The 20,077-nt window shown below is 47.5% G+C and overlaps 1 protein-coding gene across 1 annotated transcript in view; it reads left to right on the plus strand.

Moving 5' to 3' along the window:
• POLRMT (RNA polymerase mitochondrial) overlaps positions 1-20,077 on the plus strand; it is a 95,131-nt gene that overhangs the window by 68,353 nt on the left and 6,701 nt on the right. Inside the window, exons 15-18 of the mRNA XM_075352851.1 lie at positions 7,200-7,313; positions 16,699-16,751; positions 17,423-17,521; positions 17,612-17,684. Coding sequence (XP_075208966.1) covers positions 7,200-7,313; positions 16,699-16,751; positions 17,423-17,521; positions 17,612-17,684 — 339 coding nt within the window. The remainder of the gene's footprint in view (positions 1-7,199; positions 7,314-16,698; positions 16,752-17,422; positions 17,522-17,611; positions 17,685-20,077) is intronic.

Below are 20,077 nucleotides of genomic sequence, written 5' to 3' on the forward strand. Positions count from 1 at the left end.
TCACCTGCGATTTTTATGTGCGAGTGTGATCCGATAAAACATTGGATTGTACTCGCACCAGAGTTAATCAATGAAGCAGTTTCCTATTGCTTACTTTTCTTCGTCACGAATCATGCTCTTGGTGCAATTGCATCATGCTACGTTTGACAGCGAGTCTCGGCTCACGCACCCACGTACAAGCCTGTGGGAGCGTGTGTGTGACTGCAGTGCAGTGCACGCAGAGACAGACAGCGGAGGAGATGGGGAGTAAGTGCGCCCTCCATATTCTCCGAGGCTGTGATATGATCACAAGATCATATCACAGTCACATGACCCTCTGCTGACACCCGCAGCAGAGTCATTAGCATATTGCTTCCGATGCTCTTGCTCTCTAGCAATTAGTACTGTCCTTACTTGGGATGTCAGTGTAGATTGACGGCCATCTCTTGGTAGGTTTACAATTGTGCCATACTTTTTCCATGTTTTGGATAATAGATTGAACAGTGCTCCGTGAGATGTTCAGAGCTTGAGCTATTTTCTTTTCTTTTTTTTTTTTTTAATTTTTATAACCTAACCATGCTTGACTCTTCTCCACAACTTTATCCCTGACCTGTCTGGTGTGGTTTTTCATTTTCATAATGCTGTTTCTTTCCGAATGTTCTCAAACAAACCTCTGAGACTTTCACAGAACAGCTCTAGTTATACTTAGAATAAACAACACACAGGTGGGCACAATTTACTAATTGGGTTACGTCTGAAGGCAATTGTCGTTTTTGGTGAAGTTTGTGGTCACAAAAGATGCACCCTTATGCATGCATTTCCTTCCCCCAGTAAAGTCTGAGATTTCTATTTTGCGGTATGCACAGTGCATCTTTTTTTGGCTTCATTTTTGAAGACTCAGTCAAGATGCAGCAATTATTTTTGAGTTTGTCTCTGCGTTTCGGAGGACTGGCAGATCAATCCCCGCTGACAGTCGGCGGGGGATATCTGGCAAAATGCCGGTCCCCATATAAAGTCTATGGGGACCAGAATCTGGGTCAAAGGGGTAGGAGCAAGCGCTTCATACTTACCAATTCACCAGTAAGTAATTAGTGGGAATTCCTTACTATTTTCAGATACTTGCTTACTATCAGTGAATGGAAAACACTGTTACAGAGACTGAAAACCCGTTATGGAAATGTGCTTTCTCTGACGCCTCATTGGGGGACACAGGACCATGCGTGTTATGCTGCCTATCCATAGGAGGACACTAAGTAGATGCAAAAAGCATTAGCTCCTCCTCTGCAGTATACACCCCCTGGCCAGGCCAGGCAACCTCAGTTTTAGCTTAGTGTCTGTAGGAGGCACATCCTTTCAAGGTTTTGTTATTTTTTGAGGGCGACGGTTTCCCTTAGGGACCGATCTCCCAATACCATCAACGGGCGGGAACGCGGAGTGTTGCCTCCACGTAACCCCTCCTGCGACGCTGGATTTTGGGCTGCCTTTTACTGGACGACTGGTCCCACAGACACCGATTTTCCAGAGCCCAGGGCAGAGGCACAATTCCTCAGCCCCTCTTTGCAGGCTCTGAGTTGATACTTTGCACCGGTGTGGCTGGACACAGCAAGCTGACTCTGCTATTCCACTGCCTGGACTGAGGCAGTGTTAAGGTGAGATCCCCCCTGACTGGTTTCCCAGACAAAGGGAGAAAGACGGAGCAGGGAAGGCTCCCAGGACTGCTGAATTTATAGTCTTTATTCCCACCTTAGCTGCGTGCTGGCTGGAGGAGGGGAAAGTCCCTTGCTGATTGCAGGGAATCCTGCAGAGATAATCTAACGGTGGCGGGGGGAGGGCTCCCAGGGCTCATAAACTCCAGTGTTTATTCCCTATAGCTGCGTGCTGGCTGGAGGAGGGGGAGTCCCTTGCTGATTGCAGGGACTCCTGCAGAGATAATCTACTGGTAGCTGTGTGCTGACTGGAGGGAGGGGGAGAGACTGTCACAGAGGCTCCCTTCCCGCCGTTTTTTACAGCCGACAGCAGGGGGGCACACTGACTTCTTCTTGGCGCTCTTTTAGCGCTATGCCCCGCCTCCCCAGGAAAACGCGCGAAGATCTCCACAGAGACTCCTTCCTGAGGACGCAGGGCCATCGGCTGATTCTGGTGAGGTACACCGAAGCAAATACAATCCTTGCTTCCCACTGCTTCACTTGTAGTTCTGCATATCATTGCTCCCCATCCTGGCATACTCCTATTAGGAACATGCAGAACTCTAAGGGTACTAAGAGTGCTAAGGTTCACATAGTCTATTATTCAGCCTTCACTGCCTGCCACGCTGAGCTACCACGTAAACACACCTCTTCTCTCTGTGAGTCCTATGCCCCTGTAGCCCCCCAAGACCCCCCTGCCACCACCGCCGCAACCGTCACCCCAGAGCCTAGGGCTCCCAGCCCACCAGAATGGGCACAGTTTCTGTCCCAATCCGTGGAAAAACTGTCACAGAACCTGGTGCTGGCTATGCAATGTCGTCCTCCACACCCTTCTGGGCCCCTGGACGGAACGCAGCCTGAGGATACCCCTATGGAGGATTCTTCTGAGGTAATCCGGACCCATGCTTCACCGGTTGCAGGGATCAGGAAAAGAGCACACGGCCGGGTGTCTCCAGCACTCTCTCATGGCCCCCATGGCTCTCCCTCGGGAGCACACAGGGCACGCTCCACGGCTTCTGAAGAGCTGGAGGAGGGTGAATGCTGTTTGTACCAGGATGATTCCTTGGTTTCAACCTCCCCAGATGATCAAACTGCAATAGGACTCCCTTATAGCAGCAATCAACCAAACTCTGCATGTGGAGGATCCCCCATCCACTACCACTGACCATGTGGTCTCCTTTAAGAGGGCAAGGAAACCCCAAAAGGTTTTCGCTGATCACCCAGAGTTTCAGGATATCCTCACAAAGCAAAGGGAGAAGCCTGACAGGCGCTTCGGTAACCGTAAACTCATGGAGTCCCGGTACCCTTTTGCCTCACCTGCCCTTAAGGGCAGGGCCGATCCGCCCTCGGTCGACCCCCCCCCGGTTTCCCGCCTTGCCACAAAAATGCTCCTGTCTTTACCCGATGGTTCCTCCATCAAGGACCCGACAGACAGACAGGTGGAGCACCTCGCCCGCTCTGCCTTTTGAGGCTGCGGGTTCCTCCCTCTCGCCCTCCTTTGCCTCTGTGTGGTTCGCAAAGGTGATCTTGGTCTGGGCAGAATCCCTTAACACTTCGCTTGAGGAATCCCAGTTCCCTCATACCTTTACAGAGGTAACAGCTCAAATTGCCGCTGCGGCGGAGTACCTCATGCAGGCCTCAATTGATGCCGCTACCTGCGCAGCTTTTGCCGCCTCAAATACCATAGCCATCCGTAGAGCTCTCTGGCTCCGACAATGGCGAGCAGACTCTGCTTCCAAGAAGTCTCTCACGGGCCTTCCCTTTTTTCCAGACTGATTGTTTGGCGAACGTCTGGACAAGCTCATTTCTGACGCCACGGGATGAAAAAGTACCTCCCTTCCCCAGCTGAAGCCCAGGACGACCTTCACCAGACGTCCACAGTCCTTGTTCCGCTCCTTTCGGAACTCATTTGGTTGGTCGACATCCTGCTCTGCCCCCGCCACTAGCCGCGGACTACGCAGGGACCGACCGTCTCAGCTCTCCCCGAAACCCACTTCGTCATGGCAGCCTAGACCGAAACAGTCCAGGACTAGGGAGACTCGTCCACGACGTTTTCCCCCGCCTCATGACTCCTTTGGTGCCCCGGAAGACACACTCATTGTAGGAGGTCAACTGCGGCTCTTTCAACACATCTGGGCTGCCTCCTCAGACGACAAATGGGTGCAAGACCTTGTGTCTTCTGGTTACCACATAGAATTTCGGACCAGACCCCCCGAGTCGGTTCCTTCTCTCAAACCCCCCAAAGACTCGAAAACGACACGAGGCCTTTTTCTCAGAATCCACTCGCTCCAAACAGCAGGAGTGATAATACCCGTCCTGGACGACGAGAAGTTCAGGGGTTTTTATTCCAACCTCTTTGTGGTCCCCAAAAAGGATGGGTCAGTTCGACTCATCCTGGACCTCAAACACCTGAACAAACATGTGGACGTACGGAGATTCAGAATGGAGTCCCTAAGGTCCATTATTGCATCCATGGTCGAAGGGGAATTCCTCGCCTCCATAGATATCAAGGACGCGTACCTGCACATACCCATCGTTCCAGATCACCAAAAGTTCCTCCGCTTCGCAGTTCAGGACTCCCATTTTCAGTTCATAGCCCTACCCTTCGGCCTTGCCACCGCACCAAGGGTCTTCACCAAAGTCATGGCGGCCGCCACGAGCGTCCTTCACGCCAGGGGAGTAGTCGTTCTCCCTTACTTGGACGTCCTCCTCATCAAGGCCCCCTCCTTCCTCGACTGCTCAACCAGCGAACAGATCACCGTGGACACCCTATCCCGCTTAGGGTGGCTACTGAATCTAGACAAATCATCCCCGGTCCTAGCACGATCCATCACCTTCCTGGGCATGTCCCTAGACACCCTTCAGGGCTTGATCTATCTCCCTCAGGACAAGGCGTTCGCTCTTCGACAAGCGGTATGCTGCCTTCTACGTCTTCCGTCTCGCTCCATTAGATTCGGCAGGATGGTGGCGGCTATGGAGGCAGTACCTTTTGCTCAACTGCACCTCCGCCCACTGCAGCTAGCCCTTCTAGCTGCCTGGGACAAGAGCCCCTTCTCCCTAGACAAACATCTTCACCTGACGCCTTCAGTCAGGAATGCACTCCGCTGGTGGCTTCGGTCCTCATCCCTATCGAAGGGGAGATCTTTTCTCCCAGTGAACTGGCTGGTCCTGACCACGGACGCCAGCCTCCTAGGCTGGGGAGCAGTGTACATCCTGGAAATCCGCGCGATCTTCCTTGCGCTCAGGGCATTCTGCCCTCTGCTAGCGGGTCGTCAGATTCGAGTCCAATCGGACAATGCGACAGCTGTAGCCTATATCAATCAGCAGGGGGGCACCCGCAGCAAAGCGGCTTATCTCGAGGCCCACAAGATCCTCAGCTAGGCCGAATCGACGGGGTCAGTGATATCAGCGGTACACGTACCGGGGGTAGAGAACTGGGCAGCATACTTTCTAAGTCGCCAAGGCCTGGCCGCCGGAGAATGGTCTCTCCACCCAGAGTGTTTCTACACATCTGCACTCTCTGGGGCACACCAGACGTGGATCTAATGGCCTCAAGGTTGAACGCAAAGGTACCCACGTTCATAGCCAGGTCACGCGACCCGCAGTCAATCGGCGCGGATGCTCTAGTCTGCTCCTGGCACCACTTCCGCCTGCCTTACATATTTCCACCTCTACCCCTGCTGCCACGGGTAATCAGGAAGATCAAGGCAGAGGGAGTCCCGGTGATACTGATAGCACCGGACTGGCCCAGGCGCGCCTGGTACGCCGAATTAGTACAAATGCTCGCAGGCGTACCGTGGCGCCTTCCAGACATCCCAGACTTGCTGACCCAAGGGCCCATTTCCCATCAGAACTCCAGAGCCCTGAAGCTGATGGCATGGCCATTGAGACCTGGGTATTAACAAGAGCGGGATTCTCCCCCACGGTTATCTCCACCATGATCAGCGCCCGAAAGTTTGCTTCATCCCGCATTTTCCACCGTACGTGGAAAATCTTTTCAGGGTGCAGGGAAACTAACGTCCAGCCTATGCTTCTGGCCATCCCCAAAATTCTCGACTTTCTGCAGTCTGGCTTGCAAGCGGGGTTGGCTCTCAGTTCCCTTAAAGGGCAGGTCTCAGCGCTCTCAATCTTCTACCAATGCCGCCTGGCTCAAAAACCGCAAATCAAGACCTTCCTCCAGGGCGTTTTCCATCTAGTTCCCCCGTACAAACGGCCGCTGGACCCATGGGACCTCAATCTCGTTCTGGACGGTCTCCAGAGGTCTCCCTTTGAACCTCTCAAGGAATCCTCCCTTGCTCTTCTGTCCTGGAAGGTAACATTCCTGGTGGCAATTACGTCCATCAGACAGGTTTCGGAGCTGGCAGCACTCCTCTTGCCGCGAGCCTTTTCTGATCTTTCACCAGGACAAGGTGGTTCTGCGCCACCTTCCAGATTTTCTTCCAAAGGTTCCCACCCCGTTTCATTTGAACGAGGACATTGTTCTGCCTTCCTTTTGTCCACACCCAGTCCATAGGGTGGAAAGGTCTCTGCATTCATTAGACCTTATCAGAGCTCTCAGATATTACATATCCAGGACAGCCCCCTTTAGGAAAACAGACTCTTTGTTCGTCGTTCCTGAGGGGCCTAAGAAGGGACAGGCAGCTTCAAAGGCAACTCTGGCTCGCTGGATTCGCTCTCCAGGAAGTCTACCGCTTGTAACTCAAGCCCATTCCTAGTGGGCTGCGGGCTCATTCCACGCGAGCAGTTGGCGCTTCGTGGGCCATTCGGCATCAGGCTTCAGTGGAACAGGTGTGTAAGGCTGCGACCTGGTCTAGCCTACATACTTTTTCAAGCATTACAGAGTCCATACCCATTTTTCAGCTGAGGCAAATCTGGGTAGGAAAATTCTGCAAACTGCAGTAGAGCACCTCTCTCAGTAGGCGCTCCAGGCTGTCTGGGACTGGTTCCTAGTCCTTGGGTTGTATTGTCTTCTTTTATTTTTCCCACCCATGGACTTCTTTAGGACATCCCATGGTCCTGTGTCCCCCAATGAGGCGTCAGAGAAAAATGGATTTTTGTGTACTCACCGTAAAATCGTTTTCTCTTAGCCTGTCATTGGGGGACACAGCACCCACCCTGTTGCCCTGTTGGGCCTTGGTTCTCTCAGTACCTTATTTGGTTATGACTCTTTTTTTTTTTCTCATGTTCCTCTGTTGAGATAAGTTTTTACTGTTTTTTTTTCTCCTACTGCTTGTGTACTAAAATTGAGGTTGCCTGGCCCGGCCAGGGGGTGTATACTGCAGAGGAGGAGCTAATGCTTTTTGCATCTACTTAGTTTCCTCCTATGGATAGGCAGCATAACACCCATGGTCTTGTGTCCCCCAATGATGGCTAAGAGAAAACGATTTTACGGTGAGTACACAAAAATCCGTTTTTTACGACCAGAATATCCTTACCATAATTCTCATTGCTAAATACACAAGTTCGTATTCTAGAGTCTCCCAAAACATGAACATTTGACTTCTCACTAACTGCACCTTCTCTTCTTGTACTTAGCACTGGCTGACAGAAAGTGCCCGCATGATCTCAAAGTCTGGAAACACAGTAGAGTGGGTGACACCCCTTGGGCTGCCCATTATACAGCCCTACCACCGGAATAGGAATGTCATGGTGAGAACCTTTTCATTTATTGCAGATCTACAAAATTCTAAGGAGATTTGGACTTTTTAAAATTGTTATAAGCCATGTATCTATCGCTTCTCTTAAGCTGGTGTCACACTAAGCGACAGCGACAACGACGTCGCTGTTACGTCACCATTTTCGGTGACGTAACAGCGACCTTGTAAGTCGCTGTTATGATCGCTGCTTAGCTGTCAAACACAGCAGAAGCAGCGATCATAACGTCGCTGTGCTACATGTGCAGAGAGCAGGGAGCCGCGCTTAGCGCTGGCTCCTTGCTCTCCTAGGTACAGTACACATCGGGTTAATTAACCCGATGTGTGCTGCAGCTACATGTCACAGTGCAGAGAGCAGGGAGCCGCGCGCACTGCTTAGCGCTGGCTCCTTGCTCTCCTTGCTACAGTATACATCGGGTTAATTACCCGATGTGTACTGCAGCCACATGTCACAGTGCAGGAGCCGGCACTGGCAGCAAGAGCGGAGGCTGGTAACCAGCGTAAACATCGGGTAACCAGGGAAAGGTCTTCCCTTGGTTACCCGATGTTTACGCTGGTTACAGCTTACCACAGCTGCCAGTGCCGGCTCCTGATCGCTTCATTTCGTCGCTCTCTCGCTGTCACACACAGCGATGTGTGTGTCACAGCGGGAGAGTGACGACCAAAAAATGAAGCTGGACATTCAGCAACGACCGGCGACCTCACAGCAGGGGCCAGGTCGTTGCTGGATGTCACACACAGCGACAGCGACGGGACGTCGCTGCAACGTCACCGAAAATGGTGACGTAGCAGCGACGTCGTTGTCGTCGTCGTTATGTGTGACACCAGCTTTAGACTCCTTGATGAAGCAGCATTTTCCTCAGAAAATTGCATATACATTAAATCCTTTATCTACTTCTATTAACCCTTTGCCTGGGGTTTTTGCAAAATGTTCACACTTTAGAAGTAAATTTAAATTGCTAAAACCAGATTCCTGATACATCGTGAGAATAACGTTCTAATTTACAATCATTGTTGCCCTTCGTGCGGTTTTGCATTACCCATTAAGGACCCAAGATTTTTTGTTTTTATGCTTTTGCTTTTTACTCCCTTTCTTCCATGCGCCACAATGATTTTTTTGTTTAATTTTCCATTAAAATAGCATAATTTGCCTTGGTTTTTTTTGCCAGATGAGTTGTAGTTTTTATGACACCATTCACTTTACCATACTTTACTTTACAGGAAGAAAAATTCCCAAGATCGATGAAATTAAGAAAAAAAAGGTTGATATATTAACCTCTTCACAACACATGATGTACTGGGTACGTCATGGATCGTGTCAGGTTAATCAGTGCCTGCTGCCGCCGGTAGCAATCACTGCACATGTCAGCTGATTTGAACAGCTGACATGTGCAGCTATCAAGCACGAGTGGATTCGCTACCCACTCGTGCCTGTTAACCTCTTACAGTGCGCTGTGAAAATGTCACAGCGCAATGTAACAGCGGGCCGTGGTAAGCATTCACTTACCTGGCGCTATCGGAAGTCACGTGATGTGATCCCGTGGATCCGATGGTAGCCCGGGGTCCTGTGAGGACTCCTGTAGCTATAATGAGTCAGTTCCTCTTACAGCCACCACAATGCTGCTCTGATCTGCAAGAAAGAATGAGCGATCAGACAGATGATCCTTATAGTCCCCTAAGGGTACTAGTAAAATAAAAAAAGTTTTAAAATAAACCTAAAAGTTCAAATCCCCCCCCCCATTCGCCCTATTGAAAATGAAAGGGTTAAAAAAATAAAAAATATACACGTATATGGTATCGCCGCGTTCAGAAATGCCCGATCTATCAAAATATAAATTCATTTAGTCTGATTGGTAAGCGGCGTAGCGGCAAAAAAAAATCCAAACAACAAAATTATGTTTTTTGGTTGCTGCGAATTTTGCGCAAAATGCGATAACAGGCGATCAAAACAACCCTTCTGCGCAAAAATGGTACAGGTAAAAATGTTAGCTAGAGACGCAAAAAATATGCTGTCACTGAGCCCCATATCCTGAAAAATGAGAGCGCTACAGGTCACGGAAATTGGTGCAAAAAGTGCGCCTATTTTGGACAAACTTTTGAATTTTTTTTAACCCTTTAGAGAAAAGTAAACCTATACATGTTTGGTATCTTCGAACTCATACCGACCTGAGGTATCACAACGACACATCAGTTTTACCATATAGTGAATATACTATCCCCAAAACTATCATGCAATCGCGCTTTTTTTGCAAATTGTTTTTTGCACTTGGAATTTTATTGCCATTTTCCAGTACACTATATGGTAAAACTTATGGTTTCATTTAAAAGTAGAACTCGTCCCGCAAAAAACAAGCCCTTATATGGCAAAATTGCCGGAAAAATAAAAAAAGGTACTGATCTCGGAAGAAGGTGAGCGAAAAAAAACACCGGAAAAATTGGAAAATCACCTGGGGGTGAAGGGGTTAAGGCCTTATTCAGAATCTGTTTTCGACATACTTGTTCTATCTGTGGTTTTCATCCAATGTGTTTGCAAACTAATCATGGAGACATTTTTGATCCCTATGGATCAGTTATAATTTTTTATTATTTATTATTTATTATAGTGCCATTTATTCCATGGCGCTTTACATGTGAAAGGGTTATACATAATAGGGACAAGTACAATAATCATAAACAATACAAAACACAGACTGGTACAGGAGGAGAGAGGTCCCTGCCCGGGAGGGCTCAGTCTACAAGGGTTGGGTGAGAATACAATAGGTGAGGGTAGGGCAAGTCGTGCGGCGCTGTATCAGACAGAGGGTTACGGCAGGTTGTAGGCTTGTCGGAAGAGGTGGGTCTTCAGATTCCTTTTGACGCTAGTCAAGGTAGGAGAGAGTCTATGTTGTGGCAGGGTGTTCCAGAGTATGGGGGAGGCACATGAGAAATCTTGGATTGCGATTGTGGGAAGAGGAGAGGAGAGGAGAGTAGAGAAGATCTTGTGAGGATCGAAGGTTACGTGCAGGTAAGTACGGGGAGACTAGGTCACAGATGTAGGGAGGAGAAAGGTTGTGGATGGCTTTGTAGGTCATGGTTTGGGTTTTGAACTGGAGTTGTTGGGGAGTAGCGGGGGGACAGGTGGATTAGTCGGGCAGCATAATTTAGAATAGATTGTAGGGGTCCGAGACTGTTAGAAGGAAGGCCACAGAGCAGGAGGTTGCAATAATCTAGGTGGGAGATAATAAGGGCATGCACTAGGGTTTTTGCAGCTTCTTGGGAAAGGAATGTACAGATCCGGGAAATATTTTTGAGTTGGAGGCGGTAGGAGGTGAAGAGGGCTTGGATGTGTGGCTTGAAAGAGAGATCAGAGTCTAGAGTTACTCCCAGGCAGCGAGCACGTGGGACTGGGGAAAGTGAGCAGCCATTGACATTGAAGGATGTTAGGTGAGGGGGTTGAGTGAGGAGGAGGAAAGATGATGACTTCTGTTTTGTCCATGTTCAGTTTTAGGAATTGAGCAGAGAAAAAGGATGAAATAGCAAACAGACATTGTGGAATTCTGGTTAGTAGGGAGGTGTTGTCAGGTCCAGAGAGGTAGATCTGCGTATCATCAGCGTAGAGGTGATACTGAAAGCCTTAAGACTCTATGAGCTGTCCCAGGCCTAAGGTGTAGATTGAGAACAACAGGGGTCCTAGAATTGTACCTTGGGGGACACTGACAAATACGGGGCGAGATGAGGAAATGTTGTGAGAGTGGGAGACGTTGAAAGTTCGGTCGGTTAAGTATGAGGAGATCCAGGATAGGACCATGTCTGTGATGCCCAGAGATGAGAGAATTTGTAGAAGGGAATGGTCTACTGTATCAAAGGCAGAGGACAGGTCCAGGAGTAGGAGGACAGAGTACTGTCGCTTAGCTTTGGCGGTTAGTCGGTCGTTAGTGACTTTAGTTAGAGCAGTTTCATTGGAATTATGCGGTCAGAAGCCAGATTGGAAAAAGTCAGAGGGAGCAGGAAGAGAGGTGTGAGGACAGTTCAAGATGGACATGCTGTTCCAGTAGTTTTGAGGCATAGGGGAGAAGTGATATGGGGCGATAGTTTGACACAGAGGAAGGGTCGTAAGAGTGCTTTTTGAGGATGGATGTAATGGATGCATGTTTAAAGCATGAAGGGAATACATTAGTTTTTAGTGATACGTTGAAGAGATGGGTTAGGGTTGGGATGAAGATTGGGGATAAGGTGGGATGGTAGTGGATCAAGCAGGCAGGTTGCGAGATGTGATCTTGAGAGTAGAGTGGAAAGATGATCTTCTGTCATGGTGGAGAAGCTGGATTTGGAGGAAGAAGGCTGAATAGTTGTGAGGAGGGGCTGTGGTGATTCACAACATCAGAGCAAGCTTTAGCCCACAATCTTCTGCTTGAAGAAAGGGGCAAAGTCTTCAGCTGAGAGGAGAGGGAGGTGGTGCTGGGGGACGGAGGCGAGAGTTGAAAGTGTTGAATAGCTGTTTTGGGTTATGAGATAGAGAGGATATGAGAGATGAGAAGTAGGTTTGTTTTGCAGCAGTGAGTGCAGACTTGAAAGTGGTTAAGGCCTGTTTGTATGTGACGAAGTGCTCGGCGGAATGAGACCTCAGCGATTCTGGAAGCCCGTCTCAATTCTTTAGTCTTGCTCATGTGCTAGGGTTGCCTGTTTGTATGGGTTTTGGTGTGTGTGAGGGGGGCTAGAGATGGTAGTGTTGTATAAAGTGGCATCTGCATCATGTAAAGAAGCAATGTCTGCAAGAGGGAGAAGGGACTGAGAGTGCGTGTAAATCAAGGTGTTTGATATTTCTGCGAGGGTGTGAAAGTTTATGGAAGGGGGGTCGTGTACTTGGAGAAGAGAGGGAAGAGAATGTGAGTAGGTTGTGGTCAGACAAGGGGAGAGGTGAGTTAGAGAGGTTAGATAGGGAACAGAGGTGGGTGAAGATGAAGTCCAGCGTGTGGCCATCTTTGTGAGTAGCTGCAGAAAACCATTAGGTGAGGCCAAAGGAGGAAGTAAGTGTTAGAAGTTTAGAGACAGATGAGTGGGAAGTGTCAATGGGGATGTTAGTCACCCATGATGATGGTGGGGGTGTCGGTAGAAAGGAAATGTAGTAGCCAGGTGGTGAAGTGGTCAAAAAAGGCATTGGCTGTCCCTGGAGGGCGATAAATGGTAGCCAGTTGGAGGGGAAGTAGATGCAATCAAGAGTGCACCACAAAAGAGGGAAGAGTAACAGAGGGTGCTAGTGGAATTGGTGTAAATGAGCATTGGTCTGACAGGAGCAAACCAACTCCTCCACCATGCTTGTTACTGGGGAGGGGGGGTGAGAGTTTGAGACCACCATAAGAAAGTGCAGTAGGAGAGACTCAGAGGGGGTGAGCCAGGTTTCTGTGATGCCAAGAATGGAAAGTTTATTAGTGGTGAAAAGATCATGAATGTAGGAAAGTTTATTGCAGACAGAGCGAGCGTTCCATAAGACTCCTGTTAGTGGGACTGGGGGAGCGGGGGCTGGGTGAATGGGTATGAGGTTAGAAGGGTTGCGGAAATTTGTCTTAGATTGTGGATGGCAGCTAGATGTGACAATAAGGATGTGGTGAGGAGGAACAGGATTAGGAGAGATCTCACTAGCAGTGAGGAGAAGCAGAGTGTGTGTTAAGCTGGGTTTACACACTGCAACATCGCAAACGACATCGCTGTAACATCACCGGTTTTGTGACGTTACAGCGACCTCCCCAGCGACATTGCAGTGTGTGAAACCTATCAGCGACCTGGCCCCTGCTGTGAAGTTGTGATCGCTACAAATCGTTCAGGACCATTCCTAGGTCCTTTGTTTCCCGCTGTGCAGCATGCATCGCTAGCAAGTTTCAGTGTGTAAAGGGGACTTTACAGCGACTCCGCGGCTCTGTCTGTGTAGCGTCCTGATTAGCGGTCACCTGTGAAGGATTCACCGGTGACCGCTAATCCCCCGAGTGACTGAAGTGTCCCCTCCTCTCTCATACTCACCGATCACCGGCGCTGCACGGCGTTCACTCTGCTCCAGCGGCTTTTCCTTTTTTGAAAAAGCCGGCCGCTCATTAAACAATCTCGTATTCCCTGCTTTTCCCCGCCCACCGGCAAATATGATTGGTTGCAGTGAGACACGCCCACACGCTGAGTGACAGCTGTCACTGCACCCAATCACAGCAGCCGGTGGGCGTGTCTATACTGTGCAGTAAAATAAATAAATAAATAATTAAAAAATCCGGCGTGAGGTCCCCCCCAATTTTAATACCAGCCAGATAAAGCCATACGGCTAAAGGCTGGTATTCTCAGGATGGGGAGCTCCACGTTATGGGGAGCCCCCCACCCTAACAATATCAGCCAGCAGCCGCCCAGAATTGCCGCATATATTAGATGCGACAGTTCTGGGACTGTACCCGGCTCTTCCCGATTTGCCCTGGTGCGTTGGAAAATCGGGGTAATAAGGAGTTATTGGCAGCCCATAGCTGCCAATAAGTCCTAGATTAATCATGTCAGGCGTCTCCCCGAGATTCCTTCCATGATTAATCTGTAAATTACAGTTAAAAAACACACACACACCTGAAAAATCCTTTATTAGAAATAAAAAACACTAACAAATTCCCTCATTACCAATTTATTACCCACAACAAAGCCCTCCTTGTCCGGCGTAGTCCACGGTCCTCCAGCGTCGCATCTAGCTCTGCTGCATGCAGGTGACAGGAGCAGCAGAAGACACAGCCGCTCCTGTCACCTGCACGCAGCTAATGAAGAGAGCCGTGTGATCGGCTGAGCTGTCACTGATGTTACCTGGATCCGGCGGTGGATGCAGCGGTGGCCGCGGGTAACCTCAGTGACAGCTCAGCTGATCGCGCTACTCACCGCCGCTCCGGTCAGCTCCACGCAGGAAATGAGGTGAGTAGCGCGATCAGCTGAGCTGTCACTGAGGTTACCCGCGGCCACCGCTGCATCCACCGCTGGATCCAGGTAACCTCAGTGACAGCTCAGCCGATCACACGGCTCTCTTCATTAGCTGCGTGCAGGTGACAGGAGCGGCTGTGTCTTCTGCTGCTCCTGTCACCTGCATGCAGCAGAGCTGGATGCGACGCTGGAGGACTGTGGATTACGCCGGACAAGGAGGGCTTTGTTGTGGGTAATAAATTGGTAATGAGGGAATTTGTTAGTGTTTTTTATTTCTAATAAAGGATTTTTCGGGTGTGTGTTTAACTGTAATTTACAGATTAATCATGGAAGGTATCTCGGGGAGACGCCTGACATGATTAATCTAAGACTTATTGGCAGCTATGGGCTGCCAATAACTCCTTATTACCCCGATTTGCCAACGCACCAGGGCAAATCGGGAAGAGCCGGGTACAGTCCCAGATCTGTCACATCTAATGTATGCGGCAATTCTGGGCGTCTGCTGACTGATATTGTTAGGCTGGGGGGCTCCCCATAACGTGGGGCTCCCCACCCTGAGAATACTAGCCTGCAGCCGTATGGCTTTATCTGGCTGGTATTAAAATAGGGGGGGACCGCACGCCGGATTTTTTAATTATTTATTTATTTATTTACACGGCACACAGAGCCGCGCGGCATTAAATGAAGTCGTGTGAAGTTCACCTGCTTTTTTGACACGTCCCCAACGACCAGCTAGTCGCTCTGCAGGTCCGGATCGCTGTTAGGTCGTTGGCCAGGTCTGCCTGTTTGACAGCTCACCAGAGACTTTGTAGCGATCCCGGCTAGGTTGAGATCGCAGGTTGGATCGCTAGAAAGTCTCAGTGTGTAAACCCAGCTTTAGTAAGTGGGAGCAGGAGAGGCCATGAGGTGGTCTTGTGTGTCTGGAGACACAGGGTGTAAAGTGGAGGAACAGACCTGAGGAGAGGGTGAGATGGGTGGGGAGAATGGAGGGAGAGATGAATAGTTCATTACAGGGTGTAGAGATCAGAGGGGTAAGTAAAAAATGAAGTATTTTAGGGGTGAAAGTGATACGAAACACAAACATTGTTTAAATGACTATGTATCCAGTATCAAACTGACCAGTACAAGTCTTTCGGTGTGTGGCATCAGTGTGCAGTCCATGTGATCTCCATTACTAACATTATAATGGACAGGAGTTGCTTTGCAATTTATGTATTTATCCATGTGTGAAAAATCGGGCATGAAAAACACTGAAGAACTACAGACCGTTTTTTTTTTGTACGTGAAAAAGCACTGACGTCTCAATGAATCCTTAAAGTGACCCTCTTTACTGAGATTGAAAAGAAACTATACATTTTACATCTATAGTAATAATTCCTGGTGCCCTCCCATTGCCCACTGCTGCCTCCTTTGCTTCCCAGTTAGCTTCCATAGTGCCATGGTAAGGCTAAACCATGCCTACCCTGTGCTGTGGGATAGAAAAGGCAGTGCACTGCAGCAGCCATCATGGAAAGCTGGAGGAAAGGAATTCCCCTGAGTGGTGGAAGCAGCGAGAGGCAGAAGAAGGCACCAGGTAGAATGACTATACATGAGAAATGACAAAGCTTCTGCTGCAATACAATGTAATCATGGAACTTTAAAGTAATGATGTATCACATATTAGCGCTTTTGTTTGCCTGAAAGAGTATCAGTAGAATACAGAGTGTTTTTTGTGATGTCCAAGCTTTATTATGAGACTGTGATTTTGACAATTGACTGCTGCATGCACTGCTCCTTAATATTGGTATAGATGAGATAAATGTGGCTGCTTTTTCCAGGAAACAGTGCCACCACCGTCCATAAGTTGTGTCTGGTATTGCAGTTCAGATCCTTTGAAGTGAATGCTCCTGAGCGTCAATAACTCGGATGAGCTCTGGCCACATGTTGCAATGACTTAGAAGAATGTGGCTGCTTTCTTCCTGATTCTGAACACCCCTTTAATGTGATAGACATCATGTTTATGATTCAGGTGACAATGTGTCTGTCCCACATTGCTGAATAAGGATAACTATCACAATCTGTCATATTTTTTTTTTTTGCAGCCATTTTCATGGATTCCCAGGGTCTCTAAAGCTGAATTTTCAATGACCCCTTTACATTTCCCAGGAGAAGTACAGTGTTTCTGCTATACTGGCTCATAATTTTGCACACCTTAACAAGCTCTTCTTTATGAAGCTGCGAGGACATGGCTGACTTTGTCACTCAATAGCAATAAGCAATATTGGGATATATGAATGTCAGAGGCAATGCGAGACAAGCATATATTACATTGTCAGCCATTCTCATGGATGCTATGCAATGCTGCACAGCAGATCAGCACCTTTGTTTTTCTTCATGCTGACTCACACAACAAATATCTGTTCTTATTACCCATGGGGACAGTCTTTACGTCAACCTGTTGGCTCACTGTCATATATTGTTATTTATTGCAGTTCCACAGTAACCTGCAGATGGTGACCTTGGCCAACAGAAACGACGCTAATGAGTAAGTTTCTACTTGTCCCCATTCATACTCTGTCTCCCTCCTAATATGTCATGATGACAGTTGTAAAAGACCAAACTGCTTACGCCAGCTGTGCTGCCCTATGTATGGTAAATCGTATTACTCCATCCCTTTACTCAATGTAACTGTTCTGAAAAGCAGTTGGCCACTTTTCAGTCAAATTTCTAGTATTCCAGGAAGCTGTGTGTGTTGTGCCGAAAAGCTCTAAATATGCCCTAGGGTTTGTTTCTAAGGATAGTGCTGTAAAAGTTAGATACACTACTATCCCCACCTACAGTACCCAATATGGTGGTATGTGAGACATTTCCCAACTGTCCCCCAGTTAGACCTATGTTTGCAGACATTCAGGATATACCTGCGTAGATGTTGGGCGACTTGTAATACCATCAGTGGTATAAGGTGTATTGATAAATTGTTCCCCTATGGCCCCCATCCACATTAGGTGAAAGTCTTTGTCACCCATTAAACTGTTACATATTGGCTCATTTGGTAAAGTATCCCAATGTATATATTGTCTTGTCTGAAAACAGCAGATATATACTATATTATATACTTCTCTCTGTACCATGAAACTGAAGAAGCCAAAGATTTTGCTGGCATCCCAGATTGTGCAATTTGGGAAGCGTTCTGTACATATTTGTTTCTGTTTCTAGACGACCAGACACCATGAAACAGAAGAACGCTTTCCCTCCTAACTTCATTCATTCTCTGGACTCCACGCACATGATGCTCACTGCCTTGCACTGTCACAGGTAGGCCAGCAAGCTTAAAGGCCGCAATAGAAGGAAATGTCCTGTAAGATTTCAGCAAGTAATGTTATTCTCCTGCATTTCATTTATTAGACGTGGACTAACCTTTGTGTCTGTCCATGACTGTTTCTGGACACATGCAGATACGGTGGATATGATGAACAAGGTGGGACTTTTTAATTTTTAATTCAAAGTTTCCTAACATAGTTACCACGTGACATTCAGTAACAAGTGCATAGTATTAGATCGGCCATCATTCTTTAAATTCTTAATATGTAGATGTTTTGTAATATCTTACAAAGGATAGTTGTCTCTTGTTTCACCCTCTAAAATTTTTGTACCACATCTAAACTACAGCTTTTGTTTGCTTTTAAATATGGTGGATCTTGGCGTATGCTTTGCATGTGAAGCGCTGTAAAATGTTAGTCAACCATCCTAAGTAAGCAAAAGATCAGTTGGTAAGGTTAAGGGGCCATGTACACAATAGATTGTTTAGCCAGTGGCTTTCTCCTGACTGTGGATGTTAATATACTCACCTACCACTGCCATCTCTGGTATCCAGTGACTTTCTACTCCGATTCTCTGTGACGCCTCCAGATCACACTGCGCTCTGACTCAGAAATTGCTTTTACAATGGAAGTCTATGGAACGTCACGCCAAAACGAGTCTCCTGGCTTATGCATAGAATGAGCCGGCTAAACTGAAGAGCGGTGACGTCTTTAAGAAACGCGAATCACTGCTGGATACAGCGATAGGCGAGTATATTAACACTCACACTGCATGAATTGCAGACATTCACAGATTTGGTGAAAAGAAAAAAAAAAAATCTTTATGGGGGAGGGGTATGTTATTTCACATGCTCAGTGGTGCACCCGTGACATGATCGTGGGGAATCAATGATTTTCATGACAGCTAGAGATCTGCTAATGACCCCCATGACTGCCATTCCAAATCTCTTGTGAAAGCCAGCCCATCGGGGATAGTGATTTTAGCTAAACAGAGCAGTACTAAGGCTGGTTTCACATCAGCGTTTTTTCGATAGACGTAAAAAAAAAAACGCAAACCGCATGTGACTGGATCCTGTCGATTCAGTGTTGAGAAATACTTTGGCGTAGTGTTGGGGCTCTTCTGCATTGATCAATTCAGTAGCTAAATTTCTCTTTATTCATATATTCATGGCAGTAATGCAGGTTTCATTTTTCACATTTCATTTTTACAAATAGCTATTGAATTTTTCATGTCAGTATTCACACAGCAGTTTCTGCTATTCCATGTATTCCCCTTCCATAGTCACTGGTGTGCATACCTTATCTCCCCATGTGATGTTTTTTAGGTTTTTTGCACCCAGTTCAGACATAGAATGGAGTTCCAAACGTTATTCCTTAATGTTAGTAGTTTTTCGTTTGTGAACCCTCCCCATACACACCTATTGCCAATCCACATTATACGCATATATAGCCTGGGTCTCAGCGTCCCATACACGGTAAGTTTTTTAACTGCATGAGAGGACACACACAAGCTAGGGACCCCAACGTAGAGAAATACTTTGGCGTAGTGTTGGGGCTCTTCTGCATTGATCAATTCAGTAGCTAAATTTCTCTTTATTCATATATTCATGGCAGTAATGCAGGTTTCATTTTTCACATTTCATTTTTACAAATAGCTATTGAATTTTTCATGTCAGTATTCACACAGCAGTTTCTGCTATTCCATGTATTCCCCTTCCATAGTCACTGGTGTGCATACCTTATCTCCCCATAGATTCAGTGTTGAACGCATGCAAACGTAAGAGTTATTTTACAGGATCCTTTCACTTGTAGTTTATGGGTGTGCATTGAAGTCATGTGATCGGGAGAGAGAGAGAGACTATCACGCCAAGTGCTTTCTGGGCATGCTCACTAAAGCAAACAGGATCCTGTCTATCAGCATACCACCGTTCACATGCGGTACAGTCAGGATCCAGGAACATAGAGTAGTTTGACGCATGGTCAGGGGCGTTTTGCATTTTTTTGACGTCCTTCAAAAAAAAAAACGCTGTTGTGAAAGCAGCCTAATGCACAGCTATGTAAAGCACAAGTGATCACTAGATTTCAGCATGTACCAAACTATTTGTACTCGCTATATATAACGAATACTGTCCAATACTTGCATATTCATTACGAATAGTGTGTACAGTGCAAGTCAGTGGGGAAAAACTTGCAAAGTAAGGAGTAACCTGAATGCCGTACTATTTGTGTGAGTAGCAAATAGTGTGTAATTCGGGTTACTCGTTACATTGCGAGTATTCCCCATTGACTTGCATTGCACACGCTAATTGGAATGAATACGCAAGTATTAGACAGTATTTGTTATGCGTATAGCAAGTACTATTGTTAGGTACTCGCTCCACTCTAGTGATCACTTGATCAAGGCTTCAAGTCCCCTAAGGGGAATACAGTAAATGGGGGGGGGGAGGAAAGTTTTTTAAAACATAAAACAAGTTTAAATCACCTGCCTTTTTGTCCCATTAACCCCTTAAGGACGAAGCCAGTTTTGTCCTTAATGCCCAGGCCATTTTTT

This window comes from Anomaloglossus baeobatrachus, chromosome 1 (assembly GCF_048569485.1).
Source record: "Anomaloglossus baeobatrachus isolate aAnoBae1 chromosome 1, aAnoBae1.hap1, whole genome shotgun sequence".
Taxonomy (NCBI): domain Eukaryota; kingdom Metazoa; phylum Chordata; class Amphibia; order Anura; family Aromobatidae; genus Anomaloglossus; species Anomaloglossus baeobatrachus.